This window comes from Camelus dromedarius, chromosome 14 (assembly GCF_036321535.1).
Source record: "Camelus dromedarius isolate mCamDro1 chromosome 14, mCamDro1.pat, whole genome shotgun sequence".
NCBI classification, from domain to species: Eukaryota; Metazoa; Chordata; class Mammalia; order Artiodactyla; family Camelidae; genus Camelus; species Camelus dromedarius.
The window spans coordinates 27,451,244-27,471,192 of NC_087449.1; the positions used below are offsets into that span (position 1 = coordinate 27,451,244).

The 19,949-nt window shown below is 42.8% G+C and overlaps 1 protein-coding gene and 1 long non-coding RNA gene across 8 annotated transcripts in view; one reads left to right on the plus strand and one right to left on the minus strand.

Annotated features, from left to right (window-relative positions):
- FGGY (FGGY carbohydrate kinase domain containing) overlaps positions 1 to 19,949 on the minus strand; it is a 389,035-nt gene that overhangs the window by 67,070 nt on the left and 302,016 nt on the right. For 6 of the 7 annotated variants that reach the window (XM_064493531.1, XM_064493532.1, XM_010984566.3 and 3 more), the window contains one exon: positions 14,149 to 14,243. The exons of the other annotated variant lie outside the window; for it this stretch is intronic. In XM_064493531.1, the coding sequence (XP_064349601.1) occupies positions 14,149 to 14,243 (95 nt within the window). The remainder of the gene's footprint in view (positions 1 to 14,148; positions 14,244 to 19,949) is intronic. 7 annotated transcript variants of the gene reach the window in all.
- Positions 3,219 to 19,949, plus strand: part of LOC135322871 (uncharacterized) — a 36,099-nt gene continuing 19,368 nt past the window's right edge. The window contains exons 1-2 of the long non-coding RNA XR_010383815.1: positions 3,219 to 3,254; positions 4,503 to 4,545. This is a non-coding gene — a long non-coding RNA (uncharacterized LOC135322871). The remainder of the gene's footprint in view (positions 3,255 to 4,502; positions 4,546 to 19,949) is intronic.

Consider the following 19,949-nt stretch of genomic DNA (forward strand, 5'->3'; position numbering starts at 1 on the left):
AAAAGCCCACTTCCCACTGCTTCTCTGCTCATCTAAGGTAACATTTCCACTTCAAGCCCTACTTCGTATACAAAACTACTCTTCTCTTTCCTGTTTGTAGCTGTTACCAGGGAGTAGATATATAATCTACAGAAATCAGAGAATGACATTCTCTGGTTTCGGGTTGCTTCACTTTTATTTTTCTAGCCTGACTGTCAGCTCCTTGGAGGTGGGGAACTCAGCCTTGCCTTTCTTCTTTTTCTGTCTAAAAATTGTAAACATTTGGCCTTCTATCACACAATCCAATACTGTGATGCCACCAGTAGAAATAGTGCAGGCTTGGGGATAGAAAAAAACCTGTATTCAAATTCCAGCTTAAATACTAACACCCGGTGTGACCTTGGGTAAGTGCTTTTAATTTTCTGAGTCTGTGTCCTCATTTGTAAAAATGAAAAAAATCAACTTTGCATGTAAACCTACTGTGAGAATTAGGTGAGAAAGGTTAAATATTGTTTCTGCAAGGAAATTTCTACCAGAAGACCAGAGTAATATGAGTTATGCATGCAGCTTTCTTATAATTTGCTTTGAAACAGGAAGAAAGCTTAGAAAACCTTGAGGGAAAGATATGTCTTAATAAACATAAGCTCTGAGACATAAAGACTTAAACTCCTAAAGCCATTACTTTATAGCTGTGTGAATTTGGGCAAATCACTTGCCCTCTCTGAGCCTCTATTTCCTCATTTGAATGATGAAGATAATCACATACATAATACAGTGACTCACTTAAAATGGTTCAGAGCTCTGGTTCAAGAAAGAGGAGCTTCTATTCCCTTTGACTAGACACTACCTTGAACTGTGCCTGGCTCTGACTTGTAATACATCATGTCTCCTCAGAGAGGTGGTAAGCATGTGGCCACTGGCCTCAATGCCCAACTCAGAGTTAGGTTATTCAGAGTCAGGTATTCATTAAAGGCACTTAGGTCAATTTTTTTTTGTCTTTTTGGTGTCCCTTAGTCAAAGTGAACTGCTCTTGGTGATAATAATCAATCCTTTCTCCAGGTGGCCTGGCTCATTCCAGCAGGGAGAGAGAAGGGGAAGTGGATTCACCATAAGGACTGACTTCATTTTTAATATCTAAACGCAGCTATAACAGTCAGAGTCCAGTCAGGAGGAACGAAACCAGTCTAGGTCGTTCAACCAAAAGAATTTAGTACAAGAAATTGGCTTCATAGATGACAGAATAAATTAAGAAGCCAAACAGGTGATGTTGAAGGAACTCAGAGATCAGTGACAGCAAAAAGCGGCTACTCCTCTTAGGGATCAAGAGACGACAGGCAGTGGAGTGACCAGAGCCAGGGGCTGGTGATACCAGGCTGGAACTGAAACCGAAGAAGGGCTGAGTGGTCAGAACTGGGACCTGAAGGGAAAGGCTGGGAGCTAGAATCACACAGGAGATGCAGCTGCTGCTCTAGTGAAAGAGAGGAATGGCCTGACTTCTCCCCACCGCCTGCATGTCAATCTTCCACCAGTATCTCCCATTGGCCAAACCTACCCAAAGGCCAGTTGTAAGGGATCCTGGGATATGTAATACACAGCAGAGCAGGGGTGAATACGTTATCTGAGAGCAAACAGGCAAATAAGGGGCCCAGTCACCTTTCAATAATATACACAAAACCAGTATAACATGTGAGTTATGGTCAGGTAATAATGGTAGGAATCTTCATAAATATTACTCTTATTTTGTATAATCCTCACTGAAAGTTTACTCATACCAGTAACTGCTAAATAAATACCTCATACATATTATCTCATTTAACCCCCCACAACAATCTTATGAGGTATGCATTCTTAATAGTCTTTATTTTTACAGAGAGAAAACCAGCTTAGAATGGTAAAGGGATTGACCTAATGGACAGCTATAGCATTTGAACTCAGGACTGGAACCCAGATTTATGTGACAGATATCTGAGTCCACGCTCTTAACCATGGTCCTATTTATTACTTACAATATGAATCATACTGCTAACAGCAAAAGGGAGAGTCCTAGATAAGCTGAACATGAAACTTCTCATAATTACCGGGAGGATATTTTGAAGACCTACATTTCTAGGGCTGAAAGCCTAGAACACTCTGTGAACATTACATTTGCCCTTAAAAAAAAGTAGAGATTAAGAAAATAAATACATCACTTAATGCAGTTTATGAAGTCCATGGCGTTCCCTCTTGAAGGCAACAGTGTATTTTTGCCAAGAGGATGCCAAGTTCAGTGGCCTCTGTAGGCTTGCTGTTTACTGACATCTGATCTGCTTCAACATCTGTTGCCCTTCTCGACTGATGGGTGCTTCATTTTACCACTTCCCTGATGCCAGGCTGGTAAAAAAGCTTTAGTACTGAGGTCCTCTAAGACACTCCTAGGTCACTGACACAGTTTTGTTTGTGAAGCTGGCTGAGGGAAGGAACAGTCAGGGAAGAGTGGTAAGGGACATGCCATCCAGCTACCATGCTGGGTATCCTCAGTTCAACCCCTGGGGCAAGTGACAGCTCCAGAAAGTTATAAGCTGGGGCAATCCTTAACCCGGAGTCAAGTTTCAGTGCTCTGCTCTGGACCCTTAGTAAGGCAGTATATGATGAATCCTTCTGCTGCTTCTGTAAAGTTCCATGGAAGGATTTCTAGGTGTGTTTTTAATGGAATGGCAATTTTAGAAACCAGGGAATAGCTGGTCTCTTTTGGAGAACTGATATACTTCCTTAACTCTGCAAACACTGTATGACTTGACATATTTCCCAGTTTTGTGTTGGCTGCCTGGAAGCTCAAAGTAATCCCCTTATTTATGGGTTAGAGACCCATAGGCCAAATCTGTCCCATAAATCTGCTGGGTCTGGCACTCACCAATGCAGGGTTAAAACAATTTAAATTTCAATGTCCTTAGGCAGAGTAAACATTCTCCAGCCCAGTACAGAATGAAATCATCTTGTCCTTTGCTGGTATTTTCCCATGTTTATATGGACTACCTGACACCTGAAGGCACATATATTTGAGGACCCCCTAGTCTAAGTGGTTGGTATATTCTCCTCTTTCTACATAGTTTCTGACCTGTGAGTTTTATTTTGCTTAGTTTTATTGTGCTTAGTTGTTTATTACAAGCTTCCTCAAATCCTTTGTGGAAGGGGAGTGTAAATGATAAACAAATAAACTGTTTTCTTCCCAAAGCAGAAGTGCTAAGATCAGTGCAAGGAGATGCATTCTCACTGCATCCAAGGACGGATCATTCCTGGTGAGTTACTCTGGCCTGTCCCCACCTGCCCGGCCAGTTAAAGGGTTACCAAGGCTGTAGGCTTAACCCTGTCATTCCCACAAGCAGTGGAATGGAGTGAGGGACCAGGACATAATTAAGTGACATCTGCTCTATTTCTAGCACATCATATGTAAATCTAGCTCTAGGTGTCCTCTGAAGTACTGGGTTCAGGGGATGTACAGAGGGTGGGCCTAGAGTCAAGTTAGCTAAATTAAAACCCTCCTCCCCCTACTAGCCATCCACATGAACTTAGGCCCGCTTGTCCGTATGTTGATGCCTCGACTTCAAAATGGGACAGTGACACCACCTACTTCACTGGTTTTCTGGTAAGGATGAAATTAATACAGGAAATAGTAATGTGTGCAAAATGTGTTTTCCTTCATGGAATATCCGCAGTGACTCAGTGGGGTCCATGAATATGCCACTGAGGCTCTGAGAAATTAAATACCTCGCCTGGCCAGGTATGTTCACATAGCCAGCAAGCCAAGGAGATGCCATCACCTTGAATGAAGCAAGGTGATTTTGAGGGCCTATTTCTGCCCTGTTTGATCTCCTCTTATCCTGCCCACAATAGATTCAGCTCACTTACCCTCTTCCACCCCCAATACTCGGCAGGCAGTGGCCATAACATGATGGAGCTTCAGCAGTTATTACTAATATTCATTGAGCTGAGCTGAAATGGAGAGAGATTTGTTCAGGATTAAGGTACATGCTCCTCCTGCTTTCAGAGAAGGTACTCCCCTGTGAAGATTAAGTGCAGACCCGGGGTCCCAGCTCCCCCCACCCCTCGCCCCATCCAGAGTTCCAGCTCTATCACTAGCTAATCCTCTATGGCCCTGTTCAAATGTTGCTGTCTCAGAAGGACATTCTCAGCCCTCAAGACAATGTAAGACACTGCTTCCTTGGTGCTCCATTATCCCATCGTATAGCAATTGTATTGAAACAAATAGCCAGCATGAAATAAACACTGTTCTACTTTACCCATACTAACATGTCTACTCTTTACAATATGAGTTGGGAGAAAATACATCCATGATGCAGATAGTACTTTGATGTTTGGGTTTTTTTTGTTGTTTTTTTGGGGGGGTTATTAGGTTTATTTATTTGTTTGATTGTTTGCTTTTTAATGGAGATACTGGGGATTGAACATAGGACACTGTGCATGCTAAGCATGTGCTCTACCACTAAGCTATATACCCTTCCCACCTCTACTGTGGTCTTTTACAGATGAGGGCTCTGACGCACAGAGAAATTAAGTAACTCACCCAAGGTAAGTGGCATAGCCATGATATGAGTCCAAGCCAAGGTCCCTTGATCTTTGCCTTTACACTTAGTGTTGACTTTTTTATAACCATATCTGTCTATCCCTACTTCCTCCCCACTGGACCGGACCTCCATGGACCCCAAGATGTGTTTAATTCTTCTTTGTCCTGCTACTATCTAGGACTGTCCCTGTCCCATGGCAGCTTCCTGTTGATGACCCTTGGCTCAAAAAATTAAATAGGGAGCCTCATCACCTATTTGAGTTAGGGCCCAGACACATGCCTGTCCCAGATCTAGCCCACTGTCATCTGTCAGCCCAGCTATCCAGCCCACCCTATCTCCAGCAGCGGAGGAGAGCAGAAAATGCATCCTGACATCACAGGAAGGACCTGAGTAAAAGGTGCATTAATGGGGGCAAAAACAAGCCAGCAGAGTGATTAATTTGGCCTCCCCTTCAATATTACGTTTACACAAGTTGATTATATAGCACTTAATTACTAATTTGGCCTACTTAAACCAAGAGTGCTTTTAATTTTTAATGAGATAAGGGAAGAAGATGCCTTTACTTAGTAAGGAGCAGATATTTTATTTCCTTCTTTTGTTTTGTGCAGCCAATTAATAACATTTCTAAGGAAATGTGTCCCTCTCATGAAGTCTTTCTCCCCATCTTCTTCTAGACCTCCCAGATCTAAAATGAGATAGAAACAGACAAGAACCACTTAGAAACAAACTGACTTCACCTTCTGTTGGCTGGCTGGGCTGGGAAAGAAAGACCTTATAAAGTGGAGTAACATGGGTCCCATAAATGGTGCTGTCTGATTTTTGGGAGTTGGGGTGTGTCTATTCCCAGAAACCATGACTTTGTTGTTGTTACCAACACCAGAGAATACAGTGTGGATCTCCAAACAAGGCGATCCCCCTATAACCCTGCATTGTTTGCTGGATATGAATGTCAAGATAATTTTAAGCATGGCCCTGGGGAAGTCTGTAAGAAAAGCATAAACTTTTGTTTTTAGTTTAGTTTTGTTTTTCACAATTTAAAACTTCTTTAAAACTTTTATTTTGCGGGGGAGGTAATTAAGTTTATTTATTTATTTTAATTACTATTTTTTTTAAAGGCAGTACTGGGGATTGAACCCAGGACCTCATGCATGCTAAGCACGTGCTCTGCCACTAAGCTATACCCTCCCCCCTAAGAAGAGCATGGACTTTGGAGTCAGCTCTAGATTTGATCACCAGCTGTGCCACTTGTTAGCTATCAGACCACGGGTTTGTGACTTAAACTTTCTAAGCCTCAGTTTCCTATCTTGAAATAGTCCCTCTACTAAACTCTCTAATTTGAAGATGTCTTCTGTGGGAGCCTTGACTAACACAGTGACATTTCAATGTACATTCAAGTTCTAGTTGTCTATTACTGGTATTAGTTTTCTTAAATAATGTCAATCACACTTCTGGGGAACAGTCTATTTCCATGTGTGAACCAGCTGAACAAATCCCCAGCTTTGAAATCCTAGGTTAGGCCTTGGATTTTGGTTCAGTTCCTTTCTAGCCATTGGTTTTGGTAAGTCACTTAAGCTCTCCTGCCCTGTTTCTTCATTTGTAAAATTATGATGTTATCAGAATAGGAGATTTCCTTATACATAACTTTTAACATGGTACTAAATTTTCAAATGTTCAAATTTCTTTGATATGCATATGGTTTTAGAAACGTGCCACCCAAGTTTCTAAACCCATGGTACTTTATGGTTCATGGCAGTCTCAAACACCTCCAATAAGCAACTGTAATCATTATATTTTTCTTCTGCATACTTCTTAATCATTTGCCTCAAGGCTGGAATTAAAAGTCTTTCAAAGACTTCAGTAAGACCCTCTATACATTCCATGACTTTGAATCAAATTTTGTCCAGTAGTATGTAGTATATATGTATATATGTGTATGTATGTATGTGTGTATGTGTGTGTGTGGGGGGGAGGCCATTTTTCAGGACATTTTCCCTATTACAGAAAATTCCTGATTTAACTAAAGGTCTTGTCTTCCCTTGTCCTGTATTTGGATCTATAGCTTAATTTACTGTGTTGAATATAAATTTATACGGCATGGATTTTCTATTCATGAGTAATCTTAGAGTAAAGGGGAAAAAATACCCCAACCTATTCATTTCTAATTTTTTCCAACAAAGACATTTCATGATAAACGTCTTTGTTATTATAAAATGTCTCTGCTGGAAAAATAAAGGCATAAATGGTCACTAGAATGAGGAATTAATTACTTATAGGTATTCATTTCTATGAAATAATATTATGTACTTTTTCAGATGTGCATCAGTATGAACTGTTGTCTTGAACAAAGTGAAGTCGAAGACTTAGATAAACTTTATTTTAGAAATATAGTTCTGTAACACTTCTGAAGTTTCTAAAGGACTCAATAGATGTTTGGCTATTGTTTGCTTTTATAAAAGCCCAATTCTTCAGTTCCTGAGTAAAAACTGCAGGGGGAGGGAGGTATTTGGGAAAAAAAAAATGTTTGTTAACTTGAATCTCTGTGTTAATAACAGTACTATAAAAAGTGTCTTTTTATTAAAGCTCTTAATTAAAGTGCTTTTTAACATCTATCTCTATAAAAAGTAAATGGGCAGATTATGATTAAATACAAATAAATAAAATACTACTGAGGTCATGGTATGGAATCTTCTCCAGGCAGAAGGATTAGAAAATTTCCAAACCAAAGAGGGTACATTTCTTCTTTTTATTTCTATATCCCATACTCAACCAAGCAGTGATGACAAATGTGTGGTGATGATGATATTTTCTATAAACCATACCACCTCGTAGAAGGGCAGCTGAGTCGCCATATTGGAATCTATGCCTTTTCCAAGCAACAGATGTATGTTTACTGGGATATAAAGAGCATGGTTTGATGGAACAAAAAAAGCATGCACTTTGTATAAAGCAAGGTTATATGACCGCTCCATGATTCACTGTCCTCATCTGCACAGTGGGGACTGTTAACACCCATAGGTTGCTACAAGGATTCCATGAATGATAAAGGATAGAAAGTAACAGGCCCTGTTCCCAGATCACCCTGTAAGGAACAGGAGAGCCAAATGTCCTATATCTTATGCATTGAAATAATTTCCTAAAAACAGAATTCTAATTTTGAGCTGATTTTTGACTTTTATATCCATGGTACCATTTTGCAAATTGGATTGGAACAAGGAGATTTATAATTAATCAGAACCTGAATTTGTTGTTGCCTTTGTGTGTGTGTGTGTGTGTGTGTGTGTGTATGGAGGGATAGCAATTCTGGAAAAGAAAAGAATGTACTGGTAACCAGGTATGGCAGTAAGTGTAATGAATTGTGAGGGCCAGCATCACATTCTTAATCTAATCCTTCTTTAAACTATTAATTACCATTCCAGGATTTTCTGTTGATTTTCTATGTGGCATTGACATATGGGACAGGACATTCAGAAAATCCAATCAGAAACCTAAATCTATTTAATTAGAAACCAGAATCTCCTATCTCCAGAAACACATGCTTAAGGAGCAAAGGGTAAAAGGCTACTAAAAAAAGTTGACAGTATCAGGACCATATGTGACATGAATAGGATTATAAGAGACCTGGGAATGAAAGCTAAATGAAACTCAAATTCACAGCAAAAGACTCCTTGTACACAAGAAATGTGAGCCCTGAATTTTCAAACACCTTTGATGGGAAAATAAAGTACTAATATGTATCAAACCCCTAAAAGTTGGGCAAACTTTTTGACCAAACAACTATACCTCCATAATTTATTTTGTGGAAATAATTTAGGTTATGGGCAAAAATTTAGCTACAGAGATGTTAGTTAGTTGCAGCATTCTTTAAAACAACAGAGATAACCTAAATATTCAAAACTAGCGGACTGGGGAAATAAGTCATGGTATATTATCTATGGGGCAGAAAATTATACAGCCTACAAAAATGATAAAGATGTTTACTATGTATTTTTGGGTAGGGGAAAAAGGCTACGAAAAAGTATGCCCTGTATGAATACATTTTATACTTTAAAAAAGTATGAAATATTTTTAAAATATGCACAAAAAAACTAAAAGGATAGAAACCAGAAACTTACATAGTGGTTATTTTAGGGTAGTAGTAAGATCAATGTTTTCATATTTTTCCTTCAACTTAACTGAATTTTCTTATTTTTTCCCAATGAACATGAATTATTAGCTGCATTCCAGAAAAAGGGAAAAAAAAGTAAATTAGGTTGAACATGCCAAGAAATGGGATGGTTTCATATTTCTGAACATCCATTCTAGAGCAGTCTATCCAAACCTCCAGAAAGTAAAATCATGATAATCCACTTTACTATGCAAAATATAAAACTGGTATATATGGTGACAGAAAGCCAAACAGAACTGAAAAGGACAGAAAGTTGACTCTCACAAAATAAAACAGAGTGGAGATATATTTTATCACATACAAAATCACAGGCTTTGAAGCACATAATAGGTGATGAATATAAACTGACTCTAAATGAAGTAAACTTCGTGAAAAAGTCAAAGGAGAGGCTTCAGCCAAGCAATGAGGATGTTTGTAAGGACTGACCTTGAGGATAGACCACTGTGGTCAGCGTGGATAGTTTATCTTGCGGGCACAAGTTACAGAAAGGATGAGTAGTCACGGCTCTCAACTGGTCACTTACACGTGTTGGTATGCAAGACACAGGAGTCTATGGGAGCGTGGCAGAGAAAGTTGATGGCGGGAGTGTATGGAGTCAATGGTTGACTGAGACGGCGACCCTCACACCATGGGAGGAAAAAAGGTTTTGATTAATTGGTTGATTCAAGGGGCTTATTTTCTTTGCACTAGTACTCCCCTTAAAATGATGGCTGAATTCATTTTGGTCTCTTGTCACTATCTCCTTTTGCTGACTTTTGCTTTGGATGCTTCCACTACTGCTTCTTTTGGTGGGGAGGAGAAGGTGGGTGTCAAGATAAATAGCACTGCTAGAATTAAAGCTTGTTTTATATAAACAGTCGCAGGGAAGAAACACTGTCTTTTAAGATAAGAAATTACAGGAAGCTAATGACATTGGCAGAGGGGCTGAAGGAAGCAGAAAGTGGAAAGCCATTTTGTATTTCTGCCTCTTGGCTATTCGACTGAGTTTTCTCTTATGGATCTTGAAACCGGTTTCTTGTTTTATGTATCCTTTGCATTTATTAGAACCTCTCTATTGTCTGTGCTTAGAAAATGTAAGCATGATGATATCTCATAAAGTTATTTTTTCCCATTTGTTAATTTTCCAGGGCCTGGGAGCCTACAGAATTGTTATGGGATACGTCCAACTTCTAACTATAATTCTTTACTTTCCAGGATATTCAGAATTGGAGGATCACTTTGGAGTGCACTGATGGCCAAGGGAGGGATGGGTGACTTTCTAAGGATGGGGGATTGGTCAGAGGAAAGGTCACAGATGCCAGAACTACATGGATTCCACATTTTTGTGAATATAAGGAGAGAGGATGACTCCCTTCCTTGCATACCCTCCCAGTTATTCAGTAGGTAATTTTTTTTTTACCATGAAAGTGGCATGTCTGTGATTTGATCCCATTTTATTAGGCTGCAGATATAAAGACAACTGTGACATGATACTTGCCACACTGTCTAGCAAAAGCACAGTCTGGAAAACTACTGAAAGGAGAACAGACAATTCTTTGAGATATTATTAGTCGTTCTATTCTTTAGTGCAGAGGGCTGGCTACATCAGTACCCTTTGTGAGGTCCTAATTTGAAAAGGGAATAGCAGGAAGACTTTAGGCACCTAAAGGAAGAGGGAGGCAGGAGACGGCAGGCGAAGACCAGCATAGAAAGACTGAGGATAAGAATATGAATGGATACAAGAGCAAGACGTGGAAGCCAGGAACTGTTGGCAGGCTTCAAAACTTGGAATAGCAATGGACCCTGAACTTGACCAATCTCTCCCATTAATACCCCATCAGAAAATTTCATCCACTCTCCTTTCCCCACAGCTGATTAAATTTCCATCCAATTGAAATATACAGAAGTTTACAGTAGCTATAAGGAAAGCCCACCACTCTAAGTCCTTCTGATCCATTTTTCCCACCAAAGGAAGGTACAGGGCTCTACCCCTGGCTGAAGTCATCCATTCATGGGCCTAGGACATTGGGAAACCCTGTCTCCTCAGGCACGCAGGCCTCTTCCCTAGGTCTGCAGCCTGGGTCTTGTGGAGTCTTCTTAACCTTTCCTCCATCTGAAGAGATGGCTCTGGCTGAGTCTACCAAATTCTACTCATCTCGATAAGAGGTGAAAACCTTTATCCAACTACCAGATGTGTGGCCTATGAGAAGACAATACACCTGGCCTGCTGGAATCACTGAGTTGCTGGTAAGCTTTGCTCAGCTTTCTTAAAGGAAGGAGTGGTAGGCATCCTAAAGATCAAGCTAGGATCTCTGAAATTCAAAGGAAAAACTATATTGAAGTCCAGGTTCTGTTTCACCTCAACTTGCCATCATCCTGAGCTGGTCCCCAGGCCTGGGGCACACAGGTTGGCACCTCTTCTTCAGAGAGGGATGAATGAAGCCAAGTCTACATGCATTTACATTTTCAAAGCAGTTCCAAACACAATCATTGTAACAATGTTGATCACTGTATCTGGGCTTCACAGAGGTCATTAAAGCTTTCAAATGCTCTTCATCTCAACAGTCCTAGATGAGTGGCAATTCTTATTTAAACATTTTTTAAAAGGACAATAAAACAAACAAATGAAATAAGCACCTGGAGAGGACAAGTGACCTCAAGAGGCCATTGTTTGAAGATATCCAACAACCAAGCACAGAGGTCAAGACCTCGTGGATTCCCTCAGGAATGTGATGACAGGTTAAGACCTAGGTCCCTCTCACCTGGGGCTTTCTTTACTAGATTACAGCATCTCCCAAAGGAGAGGCGCATACTTTCTTGGGTTGAATAGGAGACATGAGCTTGTCTTTAAGATGTTGTGAGCCTCGCAGCTGCTACTCAAGTCACCAATTCCAATATGAGACCTACCAAATCTTAGATTCTGTTCCAGAAGATTGAGGGGAAAGATGAGATAGTGAAGATTTCAGTGTGAGATAAAGCTCAGTTTCCACTTTGGAGAGGGTGTGAGCAGAATATTCTAGGAGCTAATACTTCAGTTCTGACTAAGATATCGTGGAGGTGCCGTAAGTCATGGTATGAAGTATTGGACAGAGCAGCCAGATCTTGTCACACTACTCGGCTGCAGACTATCTCCTGATTTTTGATCAATGACATTTCTTTTCAGAAAATTCACTTCTGAACATTTAAGAAGCCACAAAATATTTTTAAAGAAAAAGGAAAGAAAATAGAGTAAAGGAAAAAAAAAAAGAATGAAGATCAGCAGAGGATACAGATCCAGAGGCCTTGATTTGAATTCTGCTTCTGCCCCTTATTAACTATAGCCTTGGGCAAATTTCTTAAAACCTCTCTGAGCCTGGGTTTCCTCAAATACAACATAAGAATAAAAACCCCTATCCTGCAGGTGGGGAGATTGTCAAGATTAAATGAGGTGTCTTAATCTGCTTGGGCTGCTATAACAAAATATGATGGATTGGGTGTTTAGACAACAGAAATTTATTTTCTCATAGTTCTGGAGGCTAGAAGTCCCAGATCCTGTTTAGGGTCTGGTGAGAGCTTTCTTCCTGGTTTGCAGATGGCTACCTTCTTGCTGAGTCCTCCGAGAGAAAGCCAGTTCTGGTGTTTTTTTCTTGTAAGGGCACTAATCTCATCATAAAGGTCCCGCCCTCCAGATCTCATCTCATCCAAATCACCTCCCAAAGGTCACCTCTCCAAAAACCATCACACGGTGGGGTTGGGGGTTCAACATCTGAATTCTGAGGGGCCAAAAACATCCTGTCCTTCATATGAAGTAACCCATACAGGGCCTTAGTAAGCATCTCTACTGTTTTGCATTAGCAGTTATGATTTATTCCAGGAAGGGAAAGATACCTAGTTATGAGAGCATCTTCATAAATTGACACATTAAAATCATCATCGACAAGTTACTGGCACTTCAACAATAAATGCGTATCTCCGTGAGATACCAGAGAGCATACCAGACAGCCCAGAAAAAGCTGAACACTCAACTCTACCATCTTTGTTTAAAAAACTCCAGTTAAAATCCACAAGCATTCATGAGTGGGCTCAATTCTTTGGAAGATACTTCATAAGCATCAATTCGAGAGAGGCTTGGACAGCGTGCAGTGTACCTCACTTCCCAAAATGTGACACACAGAACACAGACGTTGGAATCTGACTCTTACATGGGGCCATTTCTTATAGTGGATGCTTGAGTCCTATAATCTTTCTGATCTCTGTTGCCTGTGTAGGTTGTTAGAGGTACCAGGAAGATTGTATGGAAAGCCCCTACCATAGTTCTTGGTATATAAGAGGGTCACAATAAATAGAACTCTCATTACTGGGCTACTGGTGGAAAACTTGGCTTCTAGTTCTGACCTTGAGACCTTGGGCAAGTCACTTGAGCTCTTTGATGCTCAGCTGAACAAATGTTTCTTCAACTCTCGGTTATGACTTGGGTGCCAAACTTCTTGGTTCTGGCATTTACTAGCTGTTTCAACATAAGCCAAGTTATTTGACTTCTTTGTGCCTCAGATTCTTCAACTATAAAAATGGGAATAACAGAGCTGTTGTGGGACTAAATGTACATTCCTGATGCAGAGAAAGAACTCACAATGTGCTACTGATTGTCACTACAGATAAAGAAATAGAGTGGAGAGCAAGTCACAGTGCTAGTACGTAGTCAAGCTAGGGCTGACTCCAGAGTCTGTGCCCTTGGCCTCAATCTACACTGTTTCTCTACCTTTTTGCAAACCTGTTGTTAATACTATTATTTTGTCACTCAAAGTCTCTCCATAAAACCCACGTGTGAAGTATCTTTTGCAATTTAGTGGTAGGAAAAGCTCTGTCTCCCCAAGAAACTACTGTTTCCTCTTTTTGAAATAAGAATTATGCAACTTATCATGTGTTCTTTTTCGTCTTGGCTGCCAGGAAGCTCAGAGTCAAATTACATGCTCAATCACGGCCACCAAGTTGTTTCCTTCTTCCTATATCTTTGTTCCTTATTTTTTCTTTTAATTCCCGTTTTACTAACATTTTTGTTTGTGTCCCTTGTTGAAAGAGGCCTCAAAGATATTTGGAAAGTGGTGGATGGAGATGAAAGCAGCAAATATAAACCTGACATTTACATGACAAATTTAAGTTTTTGAACCTTACCTGATTCACTTGCTAAAAGAAAAAGGGTCAAGGGGAAATTTAAATGAAATATTTAAGAGCTATTTTGAAGAAGAAAAAAAAAAGAAAGAAAACCCACAGAAAAACAGAACGACCAACAGTAACAGAGGCCAAGTCAAATGAAAACTGCAATAAATATGTCTGAGGCTTGAAGTGTTTGTGCTTTCCCTGGCTGGAACCTATCATTTCTTAATTATATCCTGTGTGTGTTTTGCAAGACATGAGCTGCTGTCAAGAGGAAGGACGGCCCCAGACAGGGGAGGGGCCGCGGCCTACCCCTTGGTCCTCACCTACCTGTACAGAAGAGAAATCCCCCGAGGCACAGGCCCCCAGAATAGCAGCACCCACAAGAACAGACTCCACCTCTTGTGACAGGACCACAGGCATGCCTGCACAGGACAAGGCCACACCTTGGTTAGGGAGCAGGGCCAGCGGCAGTGTGGGGAGCCAGCCAGCAGCCCCAGCAGCACAAACACCTGATGTAAAGGCAGCAGCAGGGGGGCCCCTCCCCCTGCCATTCCCTGTTCTTTGGGATTACCTGGTTCTAAAGGATTTCACTGCTTCTGCTTGCCAAGGCAGTAGCCAAGGGCCCCCTGGGAGCCAACACCATATATATCAACTCAGGAGACCTTTCTGCCCAGGTTTTCCAGGCTTAGGCTAGCTGCCACCCGCCATTTGAAGTAGTTTAACAAACATTTACTAAGCACTTTGTTGTGCCCAGGGATACAGAGATGGATCAGACTGTCCTGCTATTCACGTCTCAAAGGGGAGACAGATGAGAAAGAGATAAAGGCCATGCAGGGGCTGGGTCTCTAACTGAGATGCACTAGGAAAAGGGAAGTAGTAAGAGAGGGTGTGATCAATCCCTCTGGTGGCTTCCTATTTCTCTGAGTACAAGCCAAAGCCCTCACCGAGGCTGACAAGCCCTCCAGAGCTGGTGCACTTCTCGTGTCCTGATTGGCTTCTCCTCTCTTCCAGGCCAATAACATTGCCTGGCCTCCTCGCTGTTTCCTGAATCTGCTTCAAGGCCCTGTCTGTGTCATTGCTTCTGTCTGGGTCATTTCCTCCTTCCAGATGTCCACATGGTGACACCCTCTCCCTCCTGCAAGTCTGTGCAAACATCCCCTTCCCACTGTGGCTTTCCTGAGCATCCGATGTAAAATGACAGCTTACCCACAACACGCCTCACCAGCCTCACTACTTCCTCATTGCCTGCTTACACTGTATCAGCACCTGTTTACCATCTGGCTCCCCTGCTGGAACATAAGCTCCATGAGGGCAGGGACTTGGTCCACTGCTGAGTGCCTGGAATTGAGGCTAGAATCTAGCACATGGAAAGTGCTTAAATGAGGGAAGAATGAATTCTCAAGATGAAGAAAGGGTTCAGAACAGTAGAACTCAGGATTAAGCCAACATCTGGAGGATGAATTACAGTCGAGGAATACTCCATGTGCCAACTCGCAGAGGTTGAGGGCTCGTGGTGGGCTTAAGATTAGTAGGAATAATTTAGAATCCTTAGGATTTTATATGTGTGTGTGTGTGTGTGTGTGTGTGTGTGTGTGTGTTTGTTTATGAAATGAAACATACATAAAATATAAATATATTTGTTAATCAGGAGATGGCAGCAAACTCCACAGAGGTAAGCTCTAGGGCCAGACCTGTAAGATCTTCCTCGACTCAGGACATTATTTTTCCAAAGATAGCATTTTTCTTTTCTGGGAAGACTTCCCTGACATCCCCTCCTCTGCCCTCCCACCACCTCCTAACTCATCCTCCTGCTCCAGCATCCCAGACAAAGGGGGCAGGGAACAGAATTCCCACACCTACCCTAGAGGAATAGGGAATACCAGCTCCATATGCAGGGCTAGCGCTGGAAACTTTGCTGACAAGTGTCAGGTGGGGTGGGGTCTCTGGGAAAAGCTCAGACATGGTTCCGCTAGCTCTGTGTCCCTCAGCAAGTCACTTAAACCTCTCTAGCCTCAGTTTCCATATATATAAAATGGGGATAATAGGTTTGCTGTGAAGATTAATGAGAAAGGGCACATATGGGGCTCAACACATTTTCTGGCCTATGATAACCCTTGAGAGTGGCAGCCGCTACTGTGAGGATGGATCTCAATGATTCACCTGGGCTGGAAAGTGGGACAGTGGGAAAAGAATAGGGCAGGTGCCCATCAACCATCCAGAGTGGCAGAAGAGACCCCAGGCCCCACTGAAGGGCTGTGCTGGTCACATCAGGAGAGACACTGTGACCACCCCGTGGATCTGGGACTTTTTAGAAGACAGCACCCCCATGTTCCTCAGACAGTTCCCAGCCCTCCTCCCCCATCAAAGCCTCACTGGTCTGAGCAGGGAGGAACCAGATGGGCCCCTCAACACATCTCCAGTTGCAGCCCAAGGTGCTCTGGAGTCAGGCTGCCTGGGTTTGCATTTTGCCTTCCTTGCTGACTTAGCTGTGTGATCCTAGGCAAGTTACTTAACCTCTCTGTGCCTCAGTTTTCCTACCTGCAAAATGAGGTGAAAATTCCACTCATCTCACAGAGTTGCTGTGAGGATTAAAAGTGCTATTGTAAATAAGGCACTTGAAACAGTGCTCGGCCTAGAGGAGGCCCTAACTTAGCATTAGCTGTTATGATTCTTAATGTTTACCTTATCTCCAACGCCTCTCTTCACCCCTGTTACCACAGGTGGAACCAACTCTCTGCTTCCATTTGCCCCTTGGGTCAGCCTCACCTCCTCCCTCCCCACCCCTACAACCTGTTCTGGGTCCTGGGACGCTGGTCTGTGTGGACCCTGTCTGTAACCCCCCGGCTCTCTGGCTGCGTCCTAGACTGAGCTCGTTTCCAGTCAGGCGGCCCTCTTCACGAAGTCTCTCAGGCTCAGGATGGTTAGTGCTTGGCGGCCGGGGTTTCTCTAAACCCTGCCCACACCTCTGTAAATAGACCCTTTATTCGACTTCTCTCCAGTTAATCCAATTTGAGTGTGTCATCCGTTCTCTGCCTGGGTCTGACTCATACTGACACCAATGTCCTCTGGGTCCCCTGTCCTCTCTGGACAGCGGTCAGGGCTCCAAGAGTGCTTTTTCTATTTGTAATGACCCTCTTAGCAGGACGTTATTGTTCTTCCGTGGGCGCCCATGCCAAGCTCAGCACTTGGTAGGCTGGAGTTCTCAGAGAAGGCTTTGGAATGAATAAATGAAACAGCAAATGATTGAAATAGTGAAGAAGAGGGAAACCCGTCCTGAAATTGCCAGAATCCTAAAAAAAACCCAAAATTTAGAGGGAGGAACATTTAGTCCCAAGTCAGTGGGGAAAACCTACAATTACTTAGTACACACCAAGTATTTCTTGAAACCACAGTTAACTAAATGCCCAGGGTACAAGGAGGCTCTTCCTCCTCACGTAGAGAGAACATTCCTCAAGTTGGCCAAGCCCCACTCTCCCTGCTTGCATGAGGCAGGAGCAGACTCTTCCCCAAATGGCAAAGATTTGCTTACAAAATATTAAATTTTTTTTTCTCAAATGCACCTCTTTTTGCTGTGGGGCTGCCTTAAGGGAAAAAGTGAACTAACATTTATTGAACACCTATTTTGAGCTAAGTACAGAGATTGGTGCTCCCAAACTCGTGAATATTTATTTCTCGGCATGATTTATATGGGGGAAGTAATATTATTTCTACTTTTCAGAAGAGGGAAATGAGGCTCAGAGAGGTAAAGCAACCTGCCCAAAGTCACAGAGCTGGTCCCTTACCCTGTCCCTTACCCTACACTATCTCCAAAGAATCTTCCAAATTCCATTGTGTCTTTCTCATGTATTCCTGAGAATCATGGACCAGGTCTATGGTTCTTTCTATGGCTTTCCTGGCAGGAAAACTAAAGCAATGACAATGTTTAAAGGCAACAAACACTCTACCTACACACCCACTGCTTGTGGACGTGTCTTTCACAGAAACCAATGCAAATGTGTTCCTTTCTCAGCGTGTTGGGTGAAGGAGAGGAAGAAGGCAGCCTCGCCTGGAATGTGAACTATTTTATCTGCCGCATTAATGAGCTGAGCAGAACCCAAAGCATTTGAAGGCAGATGCACTTTGCCATCACTTGTCAATCACAGGCTTCCCAAGGCAGAGGAATTTCAGGCCAAAGAAAAGGTCCCTTTGTCGGGAACTGTAACTAGTCCATAGTCAGAGACAAAGGATCCAGTTTCCATCGGGATCCAAATAACGATCAAGAGCCTTTTCATTTAACAGCCTGAATGAGAACAGTTTCCAAAGCAGAACTTTCTATGAAGCCGCTGCACCCCGGCTTATGAGTCAGCTCGGGGGTTTAAGGCCTGGAAGAGAACTCATGTTCGTGAAGGCTGGAGCTGCGGTGCCAGGGCCTGGGGATGCGCAGGCTGCCCTTCTGTCAGGGGCCCTGTTTTCCATTCCCTCGGGGGAGGTGTTAGCCAAGGTTGAATTTATCTCCCCTCCTGAATCCAGGTAGGGAGTCTTGGCAGCTACCTGGAGGCTGGAAATTGGAAAGTCACTCATGGATTAAGTCTGAACTGTATTTGAACAAGCTAGCTGACTTCTAGATAAAATGGAGTTATGGTTTTTCTCCTGGGGAAAATCATAAGGTGATCTGGGTTCCATTTTATGTCTTCCCTCTTTCTGCCTCAGAATGGCCCGCTTCCATACGCTCTGGACACTTTAGAAAAAAGGAATCATCATCAAATGGTTACAAACTGAACAGAAAAGCAACCTGAGTCAGCAACACAGGGTAGGGCCCGCAGGGCCTGGACACACCTGGTCCAATCCTGGTCCTGCCCCTACTGGATGTTTGACCTTGGACAGTCAATTTAACTCACCTTCCTAATCCTCAGTTTCCTTGTCTGTAAAACAGGGGCACTGATTGCTACCTTTTGGTAGTGTATAAAGATTAAATGTAAATAGAGTGACTCACAGCAACACAGAGTGGGAGCTTGGTTAACAGCAGTAATTTCTATACTTATTTTTATATATTTACACTTAGGCTGTGTGCTTTTTTTATACTGTTCTATGACTTGTGCCTCACTCTACCCATTTCTACGATAGGGATAATCTCACAGTGTGCAGGGGTCAACTATGCCCATCACATTTGGGGAAGCTGTCACCTGCAGGGATCTGCATGACCTCGACGGGGAAGGGAGATACGAGGAGGCAGAGTCAGGGGCAGAAACCTTGACCCACTCAGCTGCCAGAAGGAAGGAATCCAGGGGACAGGGTACAGCAGGAGATGATGATGAATGGAGGTCAATGCAGAAGGGGCTCAGGTGAGACTGGAACTGGGGCTGTAAGCAGGGTCCAATCCTCCCCTACTTTCCTCTCCTTGCCCTGTCCTGGTACCTGGCCATCTTGGGATGGAGTTGTGGGGGGAAGATCAGTTCCTAGGAGATACCGGGAGAGAAAGGAGCAAGAGGCGTGAGGGTACCAGGTCAGAAGGACAGAAATCCAGGCCAGGCTCTGGGACACCAGCAAGCCTCTTGCCACTAGGGCACCTTCCTTGAGGCCCAGGGGTCTGCACTACAGATCTTGCCCTGTTTTTGTCTGTTCATATCACAGAGGGATCAGCCCATTAGCCTGGATTCTCTCCATCTGTGTCATGATCCCTGATTCTGATAAGCTGAGAAGGAATCACAGGATCTTGGGGGTCTTAGGGCTCAGATTCCCATCTGCAGCCAGAAACCCACAGTTTCCACAGTGGCTGGCTGCGGCCATTCTTCTTCAAGACAGTTTCCCTATCACTTACTCCAGTCCCTTGCCCTGACCCATCACAGGTGCAAACCAGGGCATGGTAGCCCACTGTGCTTCCATAGCACCATGTGCTTTTCTCACTTGGAGCTCTTGCCACACTAGATTTGACGTGTCTGTTTGCTGTCTACCCTCTTCAATAGACCTTGAGCTCCCTGGGGGCAGGAATCATGTCTTCTCATCTCTGTATCTTCAATATTGCCCATAATGCAGGGATCAGAAGAGGCACTGAAAACTGTTGAGTAAATGCTTGAATTAAGATCTAGCCTTTGCTAACCTCCCTTGTCTCATTTCTTATAGTTGGATATACATGCAAGTCCTTTCCCCAT